The 18,517-nt window shown below is 49.2% G+C and overlaps 1 protein-coding gene across 1 annotated transcript in view; it reads right to left on the reverse strand.

Annotated features, from left to right (window-relative positions):
• HIP1 (huntingtin interacting protein 1) overlaps positions 1-10,386 on the reverse strand; it is a 122,984-nt gene extending 112,598 nt beyond the window's left edge. The window contains exon 1 of the mRNA XM_030301467.2: positions 10,252-10,386. Within this exon, the coding sequence (XP_030157327.1) occupies positions 10,252-10,371 (120 nt within the window). The 5' untranslated portion in view covers positions 10,372-10,386. The remainder of the gene's footprint in view (positions 1-10,251) is intronic.
• Positions 10,387-18,517: the final 8,131 nt, after the last annotated feature.

Consider the following 18,517-nt stretch of genomic DNA (forward strand, 5'->3'; position numbering starts at 1 on the left):
CCCAGGTTCTCACACTTGACATTGCTGGTCAAGCAAGACTCGATCTACATCTGTGGAGCACAAGACAAGCGTGGGGTCATGTCTTCCACAAGTCCGCCACCCAGATCTTTTTTTTTTTTAACTAATTTTATTGTTATTTTTTTAAGTTTGTTTATTTATTTTGAGAGAGAACAAGCTGGAGAGGGGCAGAGAGGCCGCGGGGCGGGAGGGACAGAAAATCTGAAGTGGGCTCCACTCTGACAGCAGAGAGCCCAATGCGCGGCTTGAACTCACGAACCATGAGATCATGACCTGAACCGAAGTCAGACGCTTAGGCAACTGAGCCACCCAGGTGCCCCACCCCCCCCCCAGATCTTGCTTTTATTCAAATATGCTTCTTTTGAGCCTACACCACACTTTCTTCTCTCATTCTCTCCCTTGAGAACTTTTCATCACCTGATTTATTTTGTACTTCACGGACCTCCCGAGCCTTAGCCAGTGTGTAATTCCCTCTGCGAGACATGGAGTGACTCACTGAAAGACGAGGGAGGACCTGAGGGCCCGTCTGCTGCTGCAGACACAAGACACAAATGAATGGAAGCCGAGGGCAACACGCTCAGTGTGGTCTAATGATAAGTCTCAACTTCACAACTACCTGTTACAGCAGGGCTTGGAACATGATGCTTGGATATTTGTGTGTCTTCAATCAAAAGCTGCATCAGAAGACTTTCAGGGGCGCCTGGGTGGCGCAGTCAGTTAAGCGTCCGACTTCAGCCAGGTCACGATCTCGCGGTCGGTGAGTTCGAGCCCCGCGTCGGGCTCTGGGCTGATGGCTCAGAGCCTGGAGCCTGTTTCCGATTCTGTGTCTCCCTCTCTCTCTGCCCCTCCCCCGTTCATGCTCTGTCTCTCTCTGTCCCAAAAATAAATAAACGTTGAAAAAAAAATAAAAAAAAAAAAAAAAAGAAGACTTTTCACAGGGGAGGGGCGCCTGGGTGGTTGAGTCGGTTAAGCACCTGACTCCTATTTTCGGCTCAGGTCATGATCTTGTGGTTTGTGGGATCGAGCCCCGTGTTGGGCTCTGCACTAACAGCACAGGCTGCTTTGGGTTCTCTCTCTGCCCCTCCCCTGCTCATGCTCAATCTCTCTCAAAATAAATAAATAAACATTAAAAAAAAAGAAGGGTTTGGGGTGCCTGGGTGGCTCGGTCGGTTAAGCGTCCGACTTCAGCTCAGGTCATGATATCACAGTTGGTGGGTTCGAGCCCTGTGTCGGGCTCTGTGCCGACAGCTCAGAGCCTGGAGCCTGCTTCAGATTCTGCATCTCCCTCTCTCTCTGCCCCTCCCATGCCCGTGATCTGTCTCTGTCTCTGTCTCTGTCTCTAATAAATAAACATTAAAAATTAAAAAAAAAAGAAGGGTTTTCACAGGGGAAGCTATATTTGGGGGAGACCTCAAACGGTGGATGGGCACGTAAGTGGTAAGTTCTTGGCCTCCTCACGACACTGTCTCTTACTCCCTGGAAGGAGGTTTTTTTTTTTAACCTTCTGTATTTTGAAATATAACATAGAGAAAAAGTGCACAAAATAAAATGTACAGCTTAATAAATTATCATAAACTACTACACAGACCAATCAACAGATTGATGGCAGGACCTCAGCCACTCTCCTTGTACATCTTCCCAATCACTAACCTCCCTTGCATCCAAGGACAATATTTATCTGGCCTTTTATGGTGATCGTCCCCCTATTTCCCCTTATTTCTTTACTGCTTTACCGTCGAAGCAGCAGACTTAATACCAGTTTAGCTTTGCCTGTTTTGTGAACTTGATACAAATGGAAGCATACAGAAGGTGTCCTTTTGGCTCTGCCTTTTTTTTTTTTTTTCCATTCACCATTCTGTGTGTAAGATTCATCCACGTTGTTGAATGTAACTCCAGCTTCTTCATTCTCCGTGTTGTGCAGTATCCCGAGGAGAGACCACATCACGATTCAGTCAGTGATCCATCGACTGTTAAGGACTTTTGGATTATTTCCAGTCTGGAGCTGGTGCAAAAGGTGGTTATGAATATGCTTCCAGAGATCTTTTGGGGCACGTGTGTGCACTGCTGTCGGGTATACAGCTAACAGGAAAAGTGCTGGCCTCTTGAGTCTGTACATCCTTAATTTTAGGATAACACCAGGCTGCTACCCAACGCGGTTGCACGAACATGCAGCCCCGTCAGCAATGCACGAGCATTTCCATTGCTCTGCACCCTTGCCAATGCTCGGCACCGTCAGTGTTTCTTTTTTTTTCCATTTTTATTTCAGCCATGTTGATGGGTACATAGTGGTATCTCATTGCAATTTAAAAAAAATTTTTTTTAACATTTATTTATTTTTGAGAGACCGAGAGAGACAGAGTGCAAGTGGGGAAGGGGCAGAGAGAGAGGGAGACACAGAATCCGAAGCAGGCTCCGAGTTCTGAGCTGTCAGCACAGAGCCCGACGCAGGGCTCGAACTCATGAACTGTGAGATCACAACCTGAGCCGAAGTAGGATGGATGCTTAACCAACTGAACCACCCAGGTGCCCCTCATTGCAATTTTAATTTGCATTTCCTTGATTACTAATGAGGTTGCACGTTTTCATATGCTTATCGGCCATTTGTTCATTCTCTTTTGTGAAGTTCTTCCTGACTATTTTTCATTTAGGTGGTCCTTTGATCTCTTTTCAGATTTTTTTTTTTTTTTACACATTCTGGAAACAGGTCCTCTGATAGTTATGTGCGTTGCAAAAATCTGAGAGGAATTTCAAAAGTCCAAATAAATCAATTGGAAAAGACTTAGAGAAAAAAAAAAAATCTGTCATTTTTCTAAGTTACCAGCCCCAGACCAGGCTTCAGCTTTTAAAGGGAGATCTAGAAAGAACACAATTTGAGATAAGACCCACCAGGTTCAAGCGTCTGCGAGCCCATTTCCTGAGTGCTCTCGGGCAAGTCACTTAAGCTCTCTGAGCCTCAGTGACCACACTTGAGAACCGCCCACTATTTGTCACACGGCTGTTCTGTGGCTGAAGGGAGGTTATGTGCAAATGTGCTTTATAAACTGCCTATCAGTTAAAATCAGAAGCAATCGGCCACACGGGCTTCCTGAACGGCCCCAACCAGCTTCCCGAGAGCTGTCTTGTAGCGCTAACAGAGGCGGCAGCAGCAACCTTTCAGATCCAAGAAAATCCCCATTCTCCCTTCCACCGTCTCAGCCAGAGGACACCTTCAATCCCCGTCCCTCTGCCCGCACTGTGTCAGACTGGACTGCCCACGAGCCAGGAACAGGGCTCCTCCCCGCCTGCCCGGGCAGGAAAACAGGAAGCAGCCCCCACCCTGCCAGGAGGTGGGGCTGACAAGCTCCCTTTCCTAGGTGGGCACCTCTCCAGGCCATCAACCCTCTGGATGCGGGAGAAGCACTGGCCGCTGGCCCACCGCCCCGCCACCCCCCACCCGGGTCTGCTCCGTACTTTGTCCCAAGGTGGTGGAGTGAGTGGGCCGGTGGACAGGGGGTGTAGAACAGTCCTCCTCGGTGCCTTGCTGACATGCCAGGCAAGGAGCCCTTTCAGTGCCCAAGTGGGGCGGGGACTCAGCTCTCCGGCCACGTGGGTGCTCCTCATCCCATTCTAAGCAAGGTTCAGCCCCATCCTTTCATGCGCCCCAGTCTACATACAGGGGGGACGCGGAAGCTTTTCAAGGGAGCAGCCTAGAGCTCCGATCAAGCGCGGGTCCCTATTCCTCAGGGTGGAAACCCGCTTACAGGAATTTTATTAGCCCAAATGGTTGAGAGCTGGAAATCTTGCCCAGCCTCCCCAGTTTGAGCGGAGAAATTCAGTAGCACAGCCAGATTTGCTCACTCCCCAGGGAGCACTCTCACATTACTCCGCACTCGTGTGCACATCCCTTACTCCAGCAGCAGTACGCAGGCCACAGCCATCAGCCGTGTCCAGGTGCCTGGGACACACTAGGCCAGTTTCTCTCCCTTCCCCATGATACCTTCTAGCTCAGAGTGGCCCCACCCGAAGCAGAAAGAAACCTTGGGAAGTCCAAGCCCGTGTTCTGGGAATGTTTATAAAGTGTTCGGAACTTAACGGAAATCCCAATCATCGACCGTGAGCCCTAATCCCGTCTCTAGACTCTGCAGGCTCTCTCCTAAATGGATACCCTGGGCACACCAGCCTGGTACACAGGGCAGTCACTTAGTAAGAGTTAATCATTGGAGAAATCAAAGGAGACAGAGGGAGAGTCTCCAAAATGTGCAAAGGGAAAGTACTCTGCAAGCAGAGGCCTGCCTGTAGCACCCAGGCTCCCAGTAGATCCTCCAACTGTTTTACATCCACACATTTGGCAAACAGGCCCAGCGCCTGCCTCCTGCAAGGGCTCGCTCAGCACGGAGAGCCAGACCCTGCCCCCAAGAGCTTACAGTCTGGAGAGAAGCCACGGTGTGACCTGGGTGAATGGGACAGACAGACGGTAGCTACGGGCCCCTGCTTGCTGGAATACCTGATCTGGCTGGAGGAGACTGCAGTGGCGCTCTAGTGGAGGGATGCGGTGTTAAGGCCCGGAAGAGAGAGGCACCGGGGACCCTTAGGTGCCCCGTCATGCAGGGCTTCATGGGACCCAGCAAAGGTTCTTGAAAAAAGGGGGTTACAGAAGCCAGTGTTGGGCTTTAGAGACAACCCGTCTGGCCCCAGGCTATTTGGGAAGCAGAAAGGAGGGGATTACACCAACACTGGCAAGAGGTACTAAGGGCAGGAACAGTGCAGAGCAGAGCAGTGGACAAGAGAAACATCACAGAACACAGTGTGGCTGTGAGGAGACAGGAAAGGGAGGACTCACAGTGGATGCCAAGGAGCTGAAGGGCACCAGAGAGGACCAGACACTGGCATTCAGAGGCCGGGGAGGCCCAAAGTTGAGTCTGGAGCATGTGTGGTTTATGTAGGGACAAACGTCCAATGGGAAGTGGTCACACAGGCCAAGAACTCAGGAGGTGGCGTCACAGGAAGTAAGAAAAGAAACTATCAGAGGAGCTGAGCACAGAGGAAGTGGACAGAAGGTGAAAGAGAAGTGGGGTGAGGTTAGCACTTTGGGGACCCAACTGTTAGGGGGAGAAAGAGAGCTGAGGGGGCTAGGCTGTGACTCCAAGGTGACAATCAAGCACAATCCGGGGCTGGTTTTCCTGAGTTTGGGTCCCGACTCTGACCCTGACTTCAGAACCTTGGGCTGGTTACTGACATGTCTAAGCCTTGATTTCCTCATCTGTAAAATAGGGATCATAATTTGTAAATTCCTTCCAAGAACTGGGAGCAGGTGTGGCTCGTAAAGGCCTTTACCATGTGCACACAGCAAATGCTATAAATGTTGGCTATTCTCATTATCATCAATGGGAGGAAACCAAAGTACAGAACCACAAGTTCAAAGAAAGCTCTTAGCATCCTCTCTACCTTTCCAATACCAACTAAGAGAGCAAGCAGGGGACAGGAGGGGGACAGCACCTTTTATGTTAGAAACCATTCCTGTGCAGCCAGAGTCAAGAAGCCCTGATCCCTCGGGGCACCTGGGTGGTTCAGTGGGTTGAGCGTCTGACTTAGGCTCAGGTCATGATCTCACAGTTCGTGGGTTCGAGCCCCATGTTGGGCTCTGTGCTGACAGCTGGGAGATTGGCGTCTGCTTCAGATTCTGTGTCTCCCTCTCTCTCTGCCCTTTCCCCTGCTCACGCTGTCTCTCTTAAAAATAAATAGTCATTAAAAAAAAAAAAAGAAGCCCTGATCCCTCTGCTCAAACCCCAAAATTTTCGAGCAGGTGAATCAAAGCCAGAGCTGAAGATCATGAGCAAAATGGTAGAAACACCCCCTGACGTTTTGGTCATCAGATTTCAGAACCCTGGCTTCTCGGTTTACTCGCTGCGTGACCTTGGACAAGTCACTTGGCCTCTCTGAGCCTGAGCTATTAAATAGAATAATGGCTATAAATCACTCAGCATGTTTCTAGTGCCCACCAGGCCCTCAATAAATATTTGTTTCTGTCTCTTCCTCTGGAGAACCCGAGTTTCCTGGCTCTTTCCAGCTCACGGTTGGTTGGGATCCTGTTACTCTGTGGCGGGCTCCACCGGAAGAGATTGTGACCAAAGGCTCTGTGTTTCCAGAGCCCCAACGCCTCCTCTGACCTTAGCAATCACCAACCATAGAGCAGAGGTGCTCAAATTTCAGGGTGCCCAGGGCTACCCAGGGCTCTGGCTGAAATGCAAGCTCTCACTCAGTAGGTGATGCTGGTGCTGTAAGTCCTCTGTGTAGAAGAGCCCCACAGTAGCTGGTCCACCTCTCTGCTGACTCATGAGCTCCCTCAGGCTGGTCTCTTTATCTTACCCATCTCTGTGTCCCCTCCACGCTCTCTGCTCACTAAATGGATGGTGAAAACATAAACCATGGAGAAAACCATTTTCCAGCTAAGCAAATACAGACAGGGAATTTTGTCTATGGGTGCCAGCCCTCCTGGTTCATTCCAGAATTGCCCTCCTTGGCCAACATGAGGACAGCGTGGTAGAAGGGGCCTGGGACCTGGAGTCCTGGATCTGAATCTTGCTTTTCAGTCACCAGTGGGCGGCCCTGGGCAAGTTACCAAGCTCTCACCCGTAAGATGAGGGTGTTTAATACCCAACCACAGTAGAGCCCCCAACGATGGCTAAAACGTGCTGTATAAACTGTAAAGTGTTCCAGGCAAGGTATCTTTACCCCAGCAAGTTTTTTGAGGGCAAGAGCCACTTTTCACTCCCCTAGAACCTGAAGGGTGCTTGTGATGGGCTGGGTGGGGGACACAGCAGGGATCAGGTTGGAGATGGGGGCTGCGGCAGGTGGGTCTGGGGACCCCACTCTGGCAGGGATGCTGGCCTAACCAGAAGGAAGGCAGAGAATTCACAGTCCTCTCATGGGCATGGGGCAGGGCTCCCGACTGAGGGTGTAGGAGACAAAGGACCAGGAGGGCACTCAGGGGCTGTTAGGAAAAAGCATCAAGTAATTAAAGATGCCACCTGATGCCCACAGCTGAGTTTACCCACCCAGGCGAGGGCTTCCCTGCTGACGTTAACCAATCATTTTCTACCCTCACCTACAGCTGGCTCAGCACTAACACAGGCATCTGAGGACACAGGTGAGAGCAAGACACAATCATGGGGCGCCTGGGCGGCTCAGTTGGTTAAGTGTCCAACTCTTGATTTCAGCTCAGGTGATGATCTCACGGTTCACGAGATCGAGCCCCGAGTTGGGCTCGGACGGCACATAGCCTGCTTGGGATTCTTTCTCTCTCCCTCTCCCTGTACCCCTCCCCAGCATGCGTGCTCTCTCAAAATAAATAAATAAACTTAAAAAAAAAAGAGACACAGTCTTGTCCTCATGAAGCTCCTAGTTTACCGAGGGCAACAGAGAGAGTGACAGGACAAGGTAACAGGTGCTACGGGTTGAGAGGCGGGAGTGGCCAATTCTGCTTTTCAGCCGGTTAGCCTCATCTGCGCTCATCTCCAGACGTGTCCTTTGCCATTCCCCATTTCTAGAATGCCCACCTCCCCTCCTCTCCACCCAGCAAGGACTATCTCATGCTGAATGGCGGTTAGGTCCTGGTGAGGGCTCCCAACCCCTCTCCACACCCACGCCAGCCTGTACTTTCCGCATGTGCTCTCGGTAATTATCACATTACCTAGGAACACTTCTGCCCCCCTTCTGAAGAGTTAATCACAGCCTGCACCATTACTTAACATTTGTGCTTCCTTCGGTCTCCCCAGATTACAGCAAGAATCACTGAAATTGTGTCCCAAAGTTTACAAAAATGCCTTCACGCCTCTTATTTAATTTAACCCCCACAATACACCTGTAAGGTAAGTATCATCTTTATTTTCTAATAAGGAAAACTTAGAAAGGTCTGCCCGAGGTCATATAGCCTATCCAAGTGCCTGGCTATGAAACTCAAACCTCTTACACTCCAAGGCCACCGTTCTACCCAGAGGCACTGGGTGCCACTGTTGCCTCAGAGGCAACACAGAGCAGTGGTTAAAGGCTGGGACCACTTCCAGCTGTGTGACCTTGGGCAGGTGACTTAACCTCTCTGTGCTTCAATTTCCTCATGGAAAATGGGGCTGATGCCCACCTCATGGGTCCTTGTTGAGATTAAAGAAGGCAATACAGCAAAGTACTTAGAACGGCGGCAAACACGATAATTAGCTACAATTATCACTACACCTTGGCTGATTCTCATGGTCTCTCAACTCATTAAAAGTTTTTTCTAGCTCATTTTTATATCTCATAATACAATGGATACAGTTGGAGTCATTAAACAAAATGAGCTTTTGCAGATTGATTAATGCCAAGTTTTAGGGCTGTTCTCTTTTCTTTGCTTTCATACCCCCCTCCTTACGGTTTCAATAATAGAGAAACTCTCTTTTCCTGCCCCAGCCTACCTCCTCACTCTCCCCCCCCACCCCCAAAACAAGGCACTCGGTCAGGTGTGGCCAATCGCAAGGGTTCCACATATAAAATACCTGCAAACATTGACCTAGAGTCTCCGTTGTTGGGTGGTCCCTGGATAGCGAGGGGACATGCCAGTCCTGGGTAGAAGGAAGCTTTTGCAAATCTAATTTCCATCACTATAATGGGTCAAAGTTTTACGTGTCTTCCTCTAGTGCTCCAGTTTTTACTGATTTGAGACTCCAGATGGAATGGGTTATCATAAAAGAACACCTATTTCTTTTCCTTTCCCATTAAAAAAAAAAAGAAGACTATTCACACTGCTTCCTGGAGCAAGAAGCCTCAGGATCAGGCAGCTCGTTGAGGCAGGAACACACACAGTGGACAAGCAGACGGAAAGATTCTTTCCTTCCAAGGGGGCCAGTCCACAGAGCCAGAAACCCAAACCCAGCTGGTCCCTGGGAGGCAGCAGGGAACTGCCATCTCTCCCATCACGCCTGGGGTAGGATGACCCAGGAAGGGGACACTCCCTACTTTACGCCACCCAGACACACGTGCAAAGGGCCAGAGGCAACTGGAAAGAGAAGATGAAGTTCCCAGGGGGTGAAAAGCTTTCTTCTTTGCAAGCTTCCATACACAGAATACACAGTCAGGTCCTCCCAATCTTTCTATCTAAAACCCCAAAGGCCTTCCTTCACATTGTACTGTGTTTGGCGGTGGGGGTGAGGCAGAACACAGCAGGGGAACCAGCCTCTGGCTGTGGAGGCCCAGCTGGATCTTCAAAGGTTCTACCCTGAGCGCGAGAGTGAAGCACAAATCTGCCCATACAACTTTGGCACCGGGATTAAAAGAAGTGCTGTGCCCTTTGAAATGGATTTTGCATACAAACGAGTTGATGAACACCAGAAACATGTCCGCTTTATTCAGTCAAATCAATACACCAGGCATTCAAACTCCGAGGTAGAAATGGATTGTGGCTTTTTGTTGATGACACTGGGGAATTTTGGCCCCCAGCCCTGCTCAGGCTGGACAAATAGGGCAGTCTGCCTATTAGCTGTCAGGCACATCTTGGGGGATGAAACCAAAATCCCAAGTCAGGGCTCTGGGCATCACTGGGCAGCTCATCCTGACCAGCAGCGGGCTGTCCGGCCAAAGGCCGGCCCCTGGCCCCTGGCCCCTGGCCCCTGGCCGGCCCTCTCCTCCAGCCCCCATTTTCCAAGCTCGGCCACACGTCGCATTTCCTACATTCCTTCTCGCCGCTCAGACCCCTGCAGCCTGGCCCTCGGAGGCCGACAGCTGGGGGTGGCGTGAGCCAAGCAAGAGGCACTAGGAAGGGGGTGCTGGGGGTGGGGGTGGGGGGGAATGTCAGTGCAACCCAGAAGCGATGGAGAGGGGAGGAAAGGGCTCCCCGCTTCTCATCCCAGTCCAGCGCTCCGCTCTCCGCCGCCACACTTGAGTGGCCCCCCCAATGCGCTTCCCCTGCTGAGAGGGCACCCCTTCCATTCGGTCCTTCTTCCGTTCCTTCGGCTCTCACCGTCCCTGTGACCCCTGCCCTGCCCCACGGGTCGTGCCAGCTCCTCGGAGCCGCCCTGCCCTTCTCCCCAGGCCAGCTGGGATGCCTCCGGGTCCCCGACCTCCCCAGGATCGCCTCGACCTGAGCACCCAGATGCTCCCTCTCGCGGCCCCCTTGCCCCGTCCTCCCTGGGCCTGAAGACCTCTGCCCCCTTCAAAGCCCCTCCCGGGCACTGCGTCTCTCGGGATGCCCAAGCCACGCATGCCCCGGGGTCCCCCGGTCCTCACCTGAGTCCGCTCGAAGCTCTCCCGTTCGGCCGCCTCGATCCCCGCGCCCACCCCGCGCCGGCTCAGCACCTTGGGCAGCGGGTTGGGCACCTGCTTCATGGAGCTAGCCATCCGGTCCATGTCGCCGCGCGGAGCCGAGTCAGGGGCCCTCGGCCGCCCCGGGATCCCCACGGCGCCGCCCGCCCCGCCCTACCCGCTGGGATCCGGCGCTAACGGGACGGCTTCCGCCTCCTATTGGCTGGGAGCGCTGCTACTCTCCCGCGGCCCCGCCCCACCCAGAGGCTTCCCCGCCCGCCCCCGCCCCCTCTGGAGCCCCACCGCGCGCCCCGCCCCTCTGGGGCTCTCCGGACCGCGAGGCGCGCCGTGACCGGCCCGGACGCCTGTCCGTCACCGGTTCCAGCCGCCCCCGGAGGGGGCGGGGCGGGGGGGCGGGGCCCGGGCCGGGGCTGCCCTGACCTGCCCTCGCCCGCCCCTCCCCCGACGCCCGGCGCGCCGCTTTCCCCGCCTGTTCCCCGCGAGCCGCGCTCTCCTCTGCGGCGGGCGCTGCCAGGTTCCCGGCGTGGTGGGCGGGGGTCACGCGGGCTGGAGCGCCGGGCCTCCCGCAGGGAATCCAGGCCGCCTGGGAATAGCCTTGTTTACGCCGCTCGGGCGGGACGGGAGAGCGCGGGATGGACGGGCTCGGCGGCCGCAGCCCGGGGAAGCGCTGCCCCAGGCCAGGTCCCCGCTGGAAGGGCCAGCGTTGGCCAGACCTGGCGGCCGGAGTGGCGGCCCCCACCCTGCTCCCTCTGCTTCCTCCCGCGTCCTGACCCTGCCCTGCAGCCCTGCCCATCCCCTTTGTAACGATCGCCGATCACCGACCCGAGGGCGCTGGGTGGGACAGTGGGACACCTAATCCAAACCTCTCCGGGTCTGGAGCCGGCCAGAACAAACTTGTTGGTAGAAACCCCTGCTTCTGTTTGTGTTTATATGCGGCTCGGGGCCACCCCTCCCATCCTGTTCGGTGTCAGCCAAGGTGCCGAGAGGCAGAGGGAAGCGTGATCGTTAGCGGAGTTGCCGAAGAAAGAAGTTTCCCGTTAAATGCTAATGTTGATGTTTTAAAGACAAATGTTTTAAAACTGGAGGTGACGAAAAGTATTAATTTTTTTTTAACTAAGAGCTTTTGATAAAAATTCACACATTCAATAGAGAAGTGAATGAGGGGGTGGGCCTTTACAGGCACTAGGGAAGGCTTTTGCTCAGACCTGTGCTTTCGGGGACTGGTATTGTGTGGACCAGATTATGGGGGCGAGGAGGAAGGGAGGGAACCAACAGGGAGACTCCAGCAGTAGGTGAGAGACATTGAGGGCCTACAAAGGAATGAGGAATGTCCTGTGGGATGTTTTAAGGATATGCTTGGATGCCTGGAGTGGGGAGAGGGAGGAGGCAGTGGTGGGGCCAGAATCCCCCTATAAGGAGGGATTTCAGGGTGGCCATGAGATGCAGGGGTAATTGCCTTGAGGCTATATTTGCATAACACACTGGTTTCACCTTGTGGGGGGTAGTGGCTCCCTTTGGGTTTCTCTGAGGCAGAAGTGAGCTGTCGCCTAGTTTTCAAGGCTTTGTGTCTGGGAAGGCAGTGGATATCAAATGCACAGTGTGGGCGCTGGCCGAAGAAGAGGCCGATGTCTTCAATTTCTGGGCAGAGCAATGTCAGCACAGGCCAAAGGGCCGGTGATGGGTGGAAACACAGGAACCTGGGGAGAAAGAATCAGAGAAACAGAAGGGGAGCCAAGGCCAAGGTGGGAGGACCTGAGGGAGGTGTATCAGCAAACCGTGGGCCCTGGGGATGTAAAGACAGTAGATGAGGGCCGTGTTTGGGGGCTGTGAAGACGTCTGGGTCAGAGCTGCGGTGGGGAAGGGATTACACACTGGAAGGGCTAATTGAATTGAAGAAGGAACACATACCAAGGTGTGAGCTAGAAGCTGAGGATCAACCAGGGAGGATGAAGAACCCGGGGATTAGAACAGTGGGAAGCTGTTATCAGCCTTAGACCTAGAGGGACATGGGCAAGGGAGCTGTACCCCAACCAACTGGGGGCTCCAGTCTTGGGAAGGGAGGCATCTGACCAGAGTTGTGGCCTCACGTGAAAAAAAACAATCATTGGGAGACACTAGTCTCTAGCTCTCCTATCTCTGATTTACTACTGGCGCCTTCCACTGGCCGAGCCTAGCAGAGGAGAGGGGTAGGGGGCAGGGAGGATGCATCGCTACCGCCTCCGCCCCTCCTTCTACATACGGAGCAGAGTGGAGAATATTCAAGGCTGGATCTGGCCCAGCACAGGGGCTCCCAGGAGTATGGCTACCAGGAAAACAGACAAGATTGACAGTTAATGTAACCTCTGCGTGCCCATTCTTAGCCCGCACCCGCCTCACACTCTGGATCCAGCTAGAGTGATTTATGACCCTTTGCCCAGAGTTTACTGCTTCGATAAACAAGGGCCCTTTAAACGGGGATTAAGGGCTCAACCTACTTCTTATTAGGATAAACCAGAGTAGGAATCAGGAATTTGTGGTTTGGAGGCACCCTGTGGAGAAAGACTCAGGGGAGTTAACCTTCGTCTGAAACTTAGAGTGAGTTAAAAATAAGGATTTCTCTTTGCCAAGGACTGAGGGGAGCCCTCCCCCAGGATGTAAACTGCAGGACCCTGCTGGCTTCCTTCAGCTCTTACCAGCTGAATATATGAATATAAGAGCCATTTGTATGGCAGTCTTCCCCTGATCCGCATTTTCACTTTCCGTGGTCTCAGTTCCCACGATCCGAAATATTAAATGGAAAATTCCAGAAATAAACAATTTGTAAGATTGAAATTGCGCACCATTCTGAGTAGTGATGGAATCTTGCGTGTCCCGCTCCGTCTTGTCCAGGATGTGATTCATCGTTTTGTCCGGCGGATCCATGCCGTGTATTCGGTGCCCGCCTATTAGTCACTGTCACAGTGGTTGTGTTCAAATAACCCTTATTTTGCTTAATAATGGCCCCAGAGCACAAGAGCAGTGATGCTGGTAATTGGATATGCCAAAGAGTAGCTGTGAAGGTGGAAGTTCTCTTCTAAGGAAAGATAAAAATTGTATGCTGAAATTGCGAAGATCTACAGTAAGAACGCATCCTGTATGTATCTGTGAAACTAAAGAAGGAAAAAGAAATTCTAGTGCTAGTTTGACTGTTGTTAATCTGTTACTAGGCCTAATTTATAAACTAAACTTTATCATAGACATGTAGGTATAGGAAAAACATAGTATCTATAGAGTTCATAACTACTGGTGGTTTTAGGCATCCACTGGGGACCTTGGAACTATCCTCTGTGGATAAGGGGGGACCACTGTATTATACCTTCTGGAGATTCCTGGTTTCTGGACATGGAAACCTAATCTCTGGGAAAGCCACAGGGGGATAAGTGTCTTATTACCTGTCTCTCCATAACAGGTGAAATTGGTCCCTCCCCACCCCTGATTGGATCTGATTTAGTATCTGGTATGAGGATATAATAGCTGGCCACATTATTCCTACCAGTTCCTGGAGCCCAAATACACGTTTTAATAATTTTAATAAGATATGATTAACATATGGGGTGCCTGAGTGGCTCAGTGGGTTGAGCGTCTGACTCTTGATTTCGGCTCAGGTCATGAGCTTATGGTTCGTGAGTTGGAGCCCCATGTCAGGCTTTGCGCTGACAGCATGAAGCCTGCTTGGGATTGTCTCTCTGCCCTTCCCCTGCTTGTGCGCTCGCTCTCTCTCTCTCTCTCTCTCTCTCTCTCAAAATAAATAAACTTTTAAAATTTTTATTAAAAAAGACATAATTAGATACATTAAATTGCATATATTTAGGGGCAACTGGGTGGCTCAGTCGGTTGAGCGTCCGACTTCAGCTCAGGTCATGATCTCACAGTTCATGAATTTAAGCCCTGCATGGGGCTCTGTGCTGACAGCTTAGAGCCTGGAGCCTGCTTCAGATTCCGTGTCTCCCTTTCTTTCTCTCTCTGCCCCTCCCCTGCTCACACTTTGTCTCTGTCTCTCTCTCTCTCAAATAAAAATAAACGTTTAAAAAATAAATAAAAACTATTAAAAATGTTTTTAATTGTATATATTTAAGACCTACAATTTGATGAGTTTTGATACATGAAACCATCACCACAATCAAGACAGGGAACGTATCTATCAAGCCCAAAGATTTCCTCAGGTCCCTTTGTAATTCATCCCTACCTCCTCCCAAAATCCTGTGTCTAAGCAATTGCTGATCTGCCTTCTGCCACTAAAAATCAACTGCATTTTCTAGAATTTTAATTAAATGGAATCATACAAGATGTATTCTTTCTGTTTTTTTCACTAAGAATAGTTATTTTGAAACATATATGTTATTACATGTATCAATAGTTTGCTCCTTTTTATTGCTGAGTATTATTCCAGTGTACAAATAGTCCATAATTTGTTTATCCAGTAATCTACTGATGGAAATTTGGATCCTTTCTAGTTTTTGACTATTACCAAAAAAATGAAAAAAAAAAAAAAGCTGCTATGAGCAGTCACGTACAAGTCTTTGTATGAACATTTGCTTTCATTTCTCCTGGGTAAATACTTCGGATTGTTATGTCTGGGTTGTATGGTAGATGTATGTTTAACTTTTTAAGAAACTGCCTCATCAGGGGCGCCTGGGTGGCGCAGTCGGTTAAGCGTCCGACTTCAGCCAGGTCACGATCTTGCGGTGCGTGAGTTCGAGCCCCGCGTCAGGCTCTGGGCTGATGGCTCAGAGCCTGGAGCCTGTTTCCGATTCTGTGTCTCCCTCTCTCTCTGCCCCTCCCCCGTTCATGCTCTGTCTCTCTCTGTCCCAAAAATAAATAAACGTTAAAAAAAAAATTAAAAAAAAAAAAGAAACTGCCTCATCATTTTCCAAAATGCTTGTAACACTTTACATTCCCACCATCAGTGTGCAAGAGTTCTGGTTGCTTCACGTCCTTGTCAACACTTGATATGGTCCGTGTTTTTAATTTTAGCCATGCATGTGGTGGTATCTCACTGGTGTTTAAATTTGCATTTCCCCAATAACTAATGAAGTTAAGCGTCTCTTCAGACACTTATTTGACATCTGTATATTCTTCCTGGTAAGGTGATTGTTTAAATCTTTTGCCCATTAAAAAAAAAAACACGTTTTATTGAAATAAGAATAGATTTAGAAAAAATTTGCAAGGGAATATAGGGAGTGTCCACATACCCTCCACCTAGCGTCCTACACAGCTTGATGCTAATGTCTTACATAACCAAGGTACAATTAATAAAACCAAGAAATTAACATTGCTGCAATACTACTAATTAAATTACAGACTTTATTTGGATTTCACCACCTACTAATGTCCTTATTCTGCTCTAGGATCCATCTAGGATTTTCTATTGTCTTTAATTTTTATGTTTCCTTAGCCTCCTCCAGCCTGTGACAACTCCTCAGTCTTTTCTTGTGCTTTATGAATCTAACATTTTTGAATAGTACTGACCTGATATTGTGTAGGCTCCCCCTCAATCTGGGCTCACCTGACATTTTCTCATGATTTGACTGACGTTATGAATTTCTGGTAAAAATACCCCAGAGGCAGGGGTGTCTGGGTGGCTCAGTCGGTTAAGTGTCCGACTTTGGCTCAGGTCATGATCTCATGGTTCATGAGCTGGAGCCCCACATCTGGCTCTGTGTTGACAGTATGGAGCCTGCTTCGGATCCTCTGTCCCCTTCTCTCTCTGCCCCTCCCTTGCTCATGCTCTCTTTCTCTCAAAAAAAAAAAATAAAAAATAAAAACATTTTTAAAAGTGTTTAAAAAAAATACCCCTCAGAGGTGATGTGCCCTTCTCAGCACATTCTCTCAGGGGTACATACTGTTGATATGTCTAACCTTTTTAAAAAAATTTTTAATGTTTATTTATTTTTGAAAGAGAGAGACACAGAGCGTGAGCCAGGGAGGGGCAGAGAGAGAGGGAGACGCAGCATCCGAAGCAGGCTCTGAGCTGTCAGCACAAAGCCCAACACAGGGCTCAAACCCATGAACCATGAGGTGACCTGAGCCAAAGTTGGATGCTTAGCCTACTGAGTCACCCAGGCGCCCCTGATATGTCTTATTACTGACTATGTTCATCTCAATCACTTGGTTAAGGTGTTATCTACCATGCTTCTCCACTGTAAAGTTACTATTTTTCCCTTTGTAATTGATCCACATTTGGGGGAGATACTTTGAGGCTATGCAAATATCATGTTTCTCCTTAAATTTGGGAGGCTGTCTTCTTGTTGAGTGAATAGGTAAGTTTAGCAAGGCTGCAAGAATCAGAGCCAATATACAAAATTCAGTTGTTTTTTCTGTACATCAGCAATTAACAATCAGAAATTGAAATTTAAAAATGGTACCGGAGGGGCGCCTGGGTGGCGCAGTCGGTTAAGCGTCCGACTTCAGCCAGGTCACGATCTCGCGGTCCGGGAGTTCGAGCCCCGCGTCGGGCTCTGGGCTGATGGCTCGGAGCCTGGAGCCTGTTTCCGATTCTGTGTCTCCCTCTCTCTCTGCCCCTCCCCCGTTCATGCTCTGTCTCTCTCTGTCCCAAAAATAAAAATAAACATTGAAAAAAAAATTAAAAAAAAAAAATGGTACCGGATACAGTGGTATCGAAAATAGGAAGTACTTAGGGGCACCTGGTTGGCTCAGTTGGTGGAGCATGTGACTCTCGACCTCGGGGTTGTGAGTTGGAGCCCCATGTGGGGCATAGAGATTACTTAAGGATAAATTTGACAAAAGATGTGAAAGACACGTACACTGGAAACTATAAAACACTGCTGAGAAAAAGCAAAGACTTGGGTAATGAAGTGATATACCATGTCCATGGACCTAAACTTCGATTTCGTTAAGATTCCAGTTCTTCCGTGGATTGAATCTGTAGATTCAACGCAGTTCTGATCAAATTTCCAGCAAGCTTTTTGTAAAAACTGTTAACAATGACTCTAAAAATTTTTATAGAAAGGTAAAAGACCTAGAATATCTAAAACAACTCTGAAAGGAAAAGAACACATGTCAAGGATTTATGTTACATGATCAAGACCTATTATAAGGCTACAGTAATCAAAACAGTGTTGTATTGGTGAAAAGGCAGACATGTCAATCAATAGAACAGATTAGAGAGTCCAGACATAGGTCCATGCACACATGGTCAGTTGATTTTCCACAAAGGCGCAAGGCAGTTCAGTGGAAGAAAGATAATCTTTTTAACAAACAGTACTTAAAGAATTGGATAACCATAGGCCAAATAAAATAAAACAAAATGTGAAAATAAAATTATACACACACACACACACACACACACACACACACACACACACACATTTTTTTTTAAGAGTGGGGAAGGAAGGAGGAAGAGGGAGAGAGAGAATCCTAAGCAGGCTCCAAGCTCAGCACGGAGCCTCCCACAGAGCTCGATCTCAAGACCCTGTGATCATAACCTGAGTCAAAATCAAGAAATGGACACTTAACCGACTGAGATATCCAGACATCCCCAAAATAATATTTAAAAAGAAACCTCAGTTCTTTCCTCACACCATATACATAAATCAACCCAAGATGGATCATAGACCTAAGTGTAAAAACTAAGACTATAAAACTTATAAAAGAAAATCAGAGAAAAATCTTAGGGATCTTAGGTTTGGCAAAAGTTTCTTAAAAGCATGAAGTACAAAAGGGGAAAAAAATAGAACTTCATCCAAATTTAAAACTTTTGTTCTTCAAAAGACTGCTATAAAAATGAAAGGGAAGGCACAGAATGGAAAAGATATTTCCAAAACATTCTCTCGACAAAGGACTGTATCTAGAATTTGCCAGGTATACATTTTTAAAGTTTGACATGGTTTGGGTTTTAAGTTGTTCACAAAGATTATGATGACTCAGGCACAAGAGCACAGCGTAGGGGATCACTAGGGGATTGACAGGGATCTAAGCCTGAGCCTCTGTTCCACTGCACTTGAGTTGTGGCTTCTTGGGCAAGTTGCTTAATATTCCCAACTGTAAAGCAGGAAGAGTAATAAAACAAGTGTTCATTCATCCAGCAAATGTGTTAATCTCCTACTCCAGAGCAGGCACAGTACCAAGAAGTTTATAAGTTTACTATGTGATCATAGATATACATGTTTTTGTGTTTTTTTTAAAGCATATTCTACACAAGGAGGCAAGTACTAGAATAGAGGTATGAGGGTTTCTCCAGTATTTGGAGGAT

The sequence above is a fragment of the Lynx canadensis genome, chromosome E3, assembly GCF_007474595.2.
Source record: "Lynx canadensis isolate LIC74 chromosome E3, mLynCan4.pri.v2, whole genome shotgun sequence".
NCBI classification, from domain to species: domain Eukaryota; kingdom Metazoa; phylum Chordata; class Mammalia; order Carnivora; family Felidae; genus Lynx; species Lynx canadensis.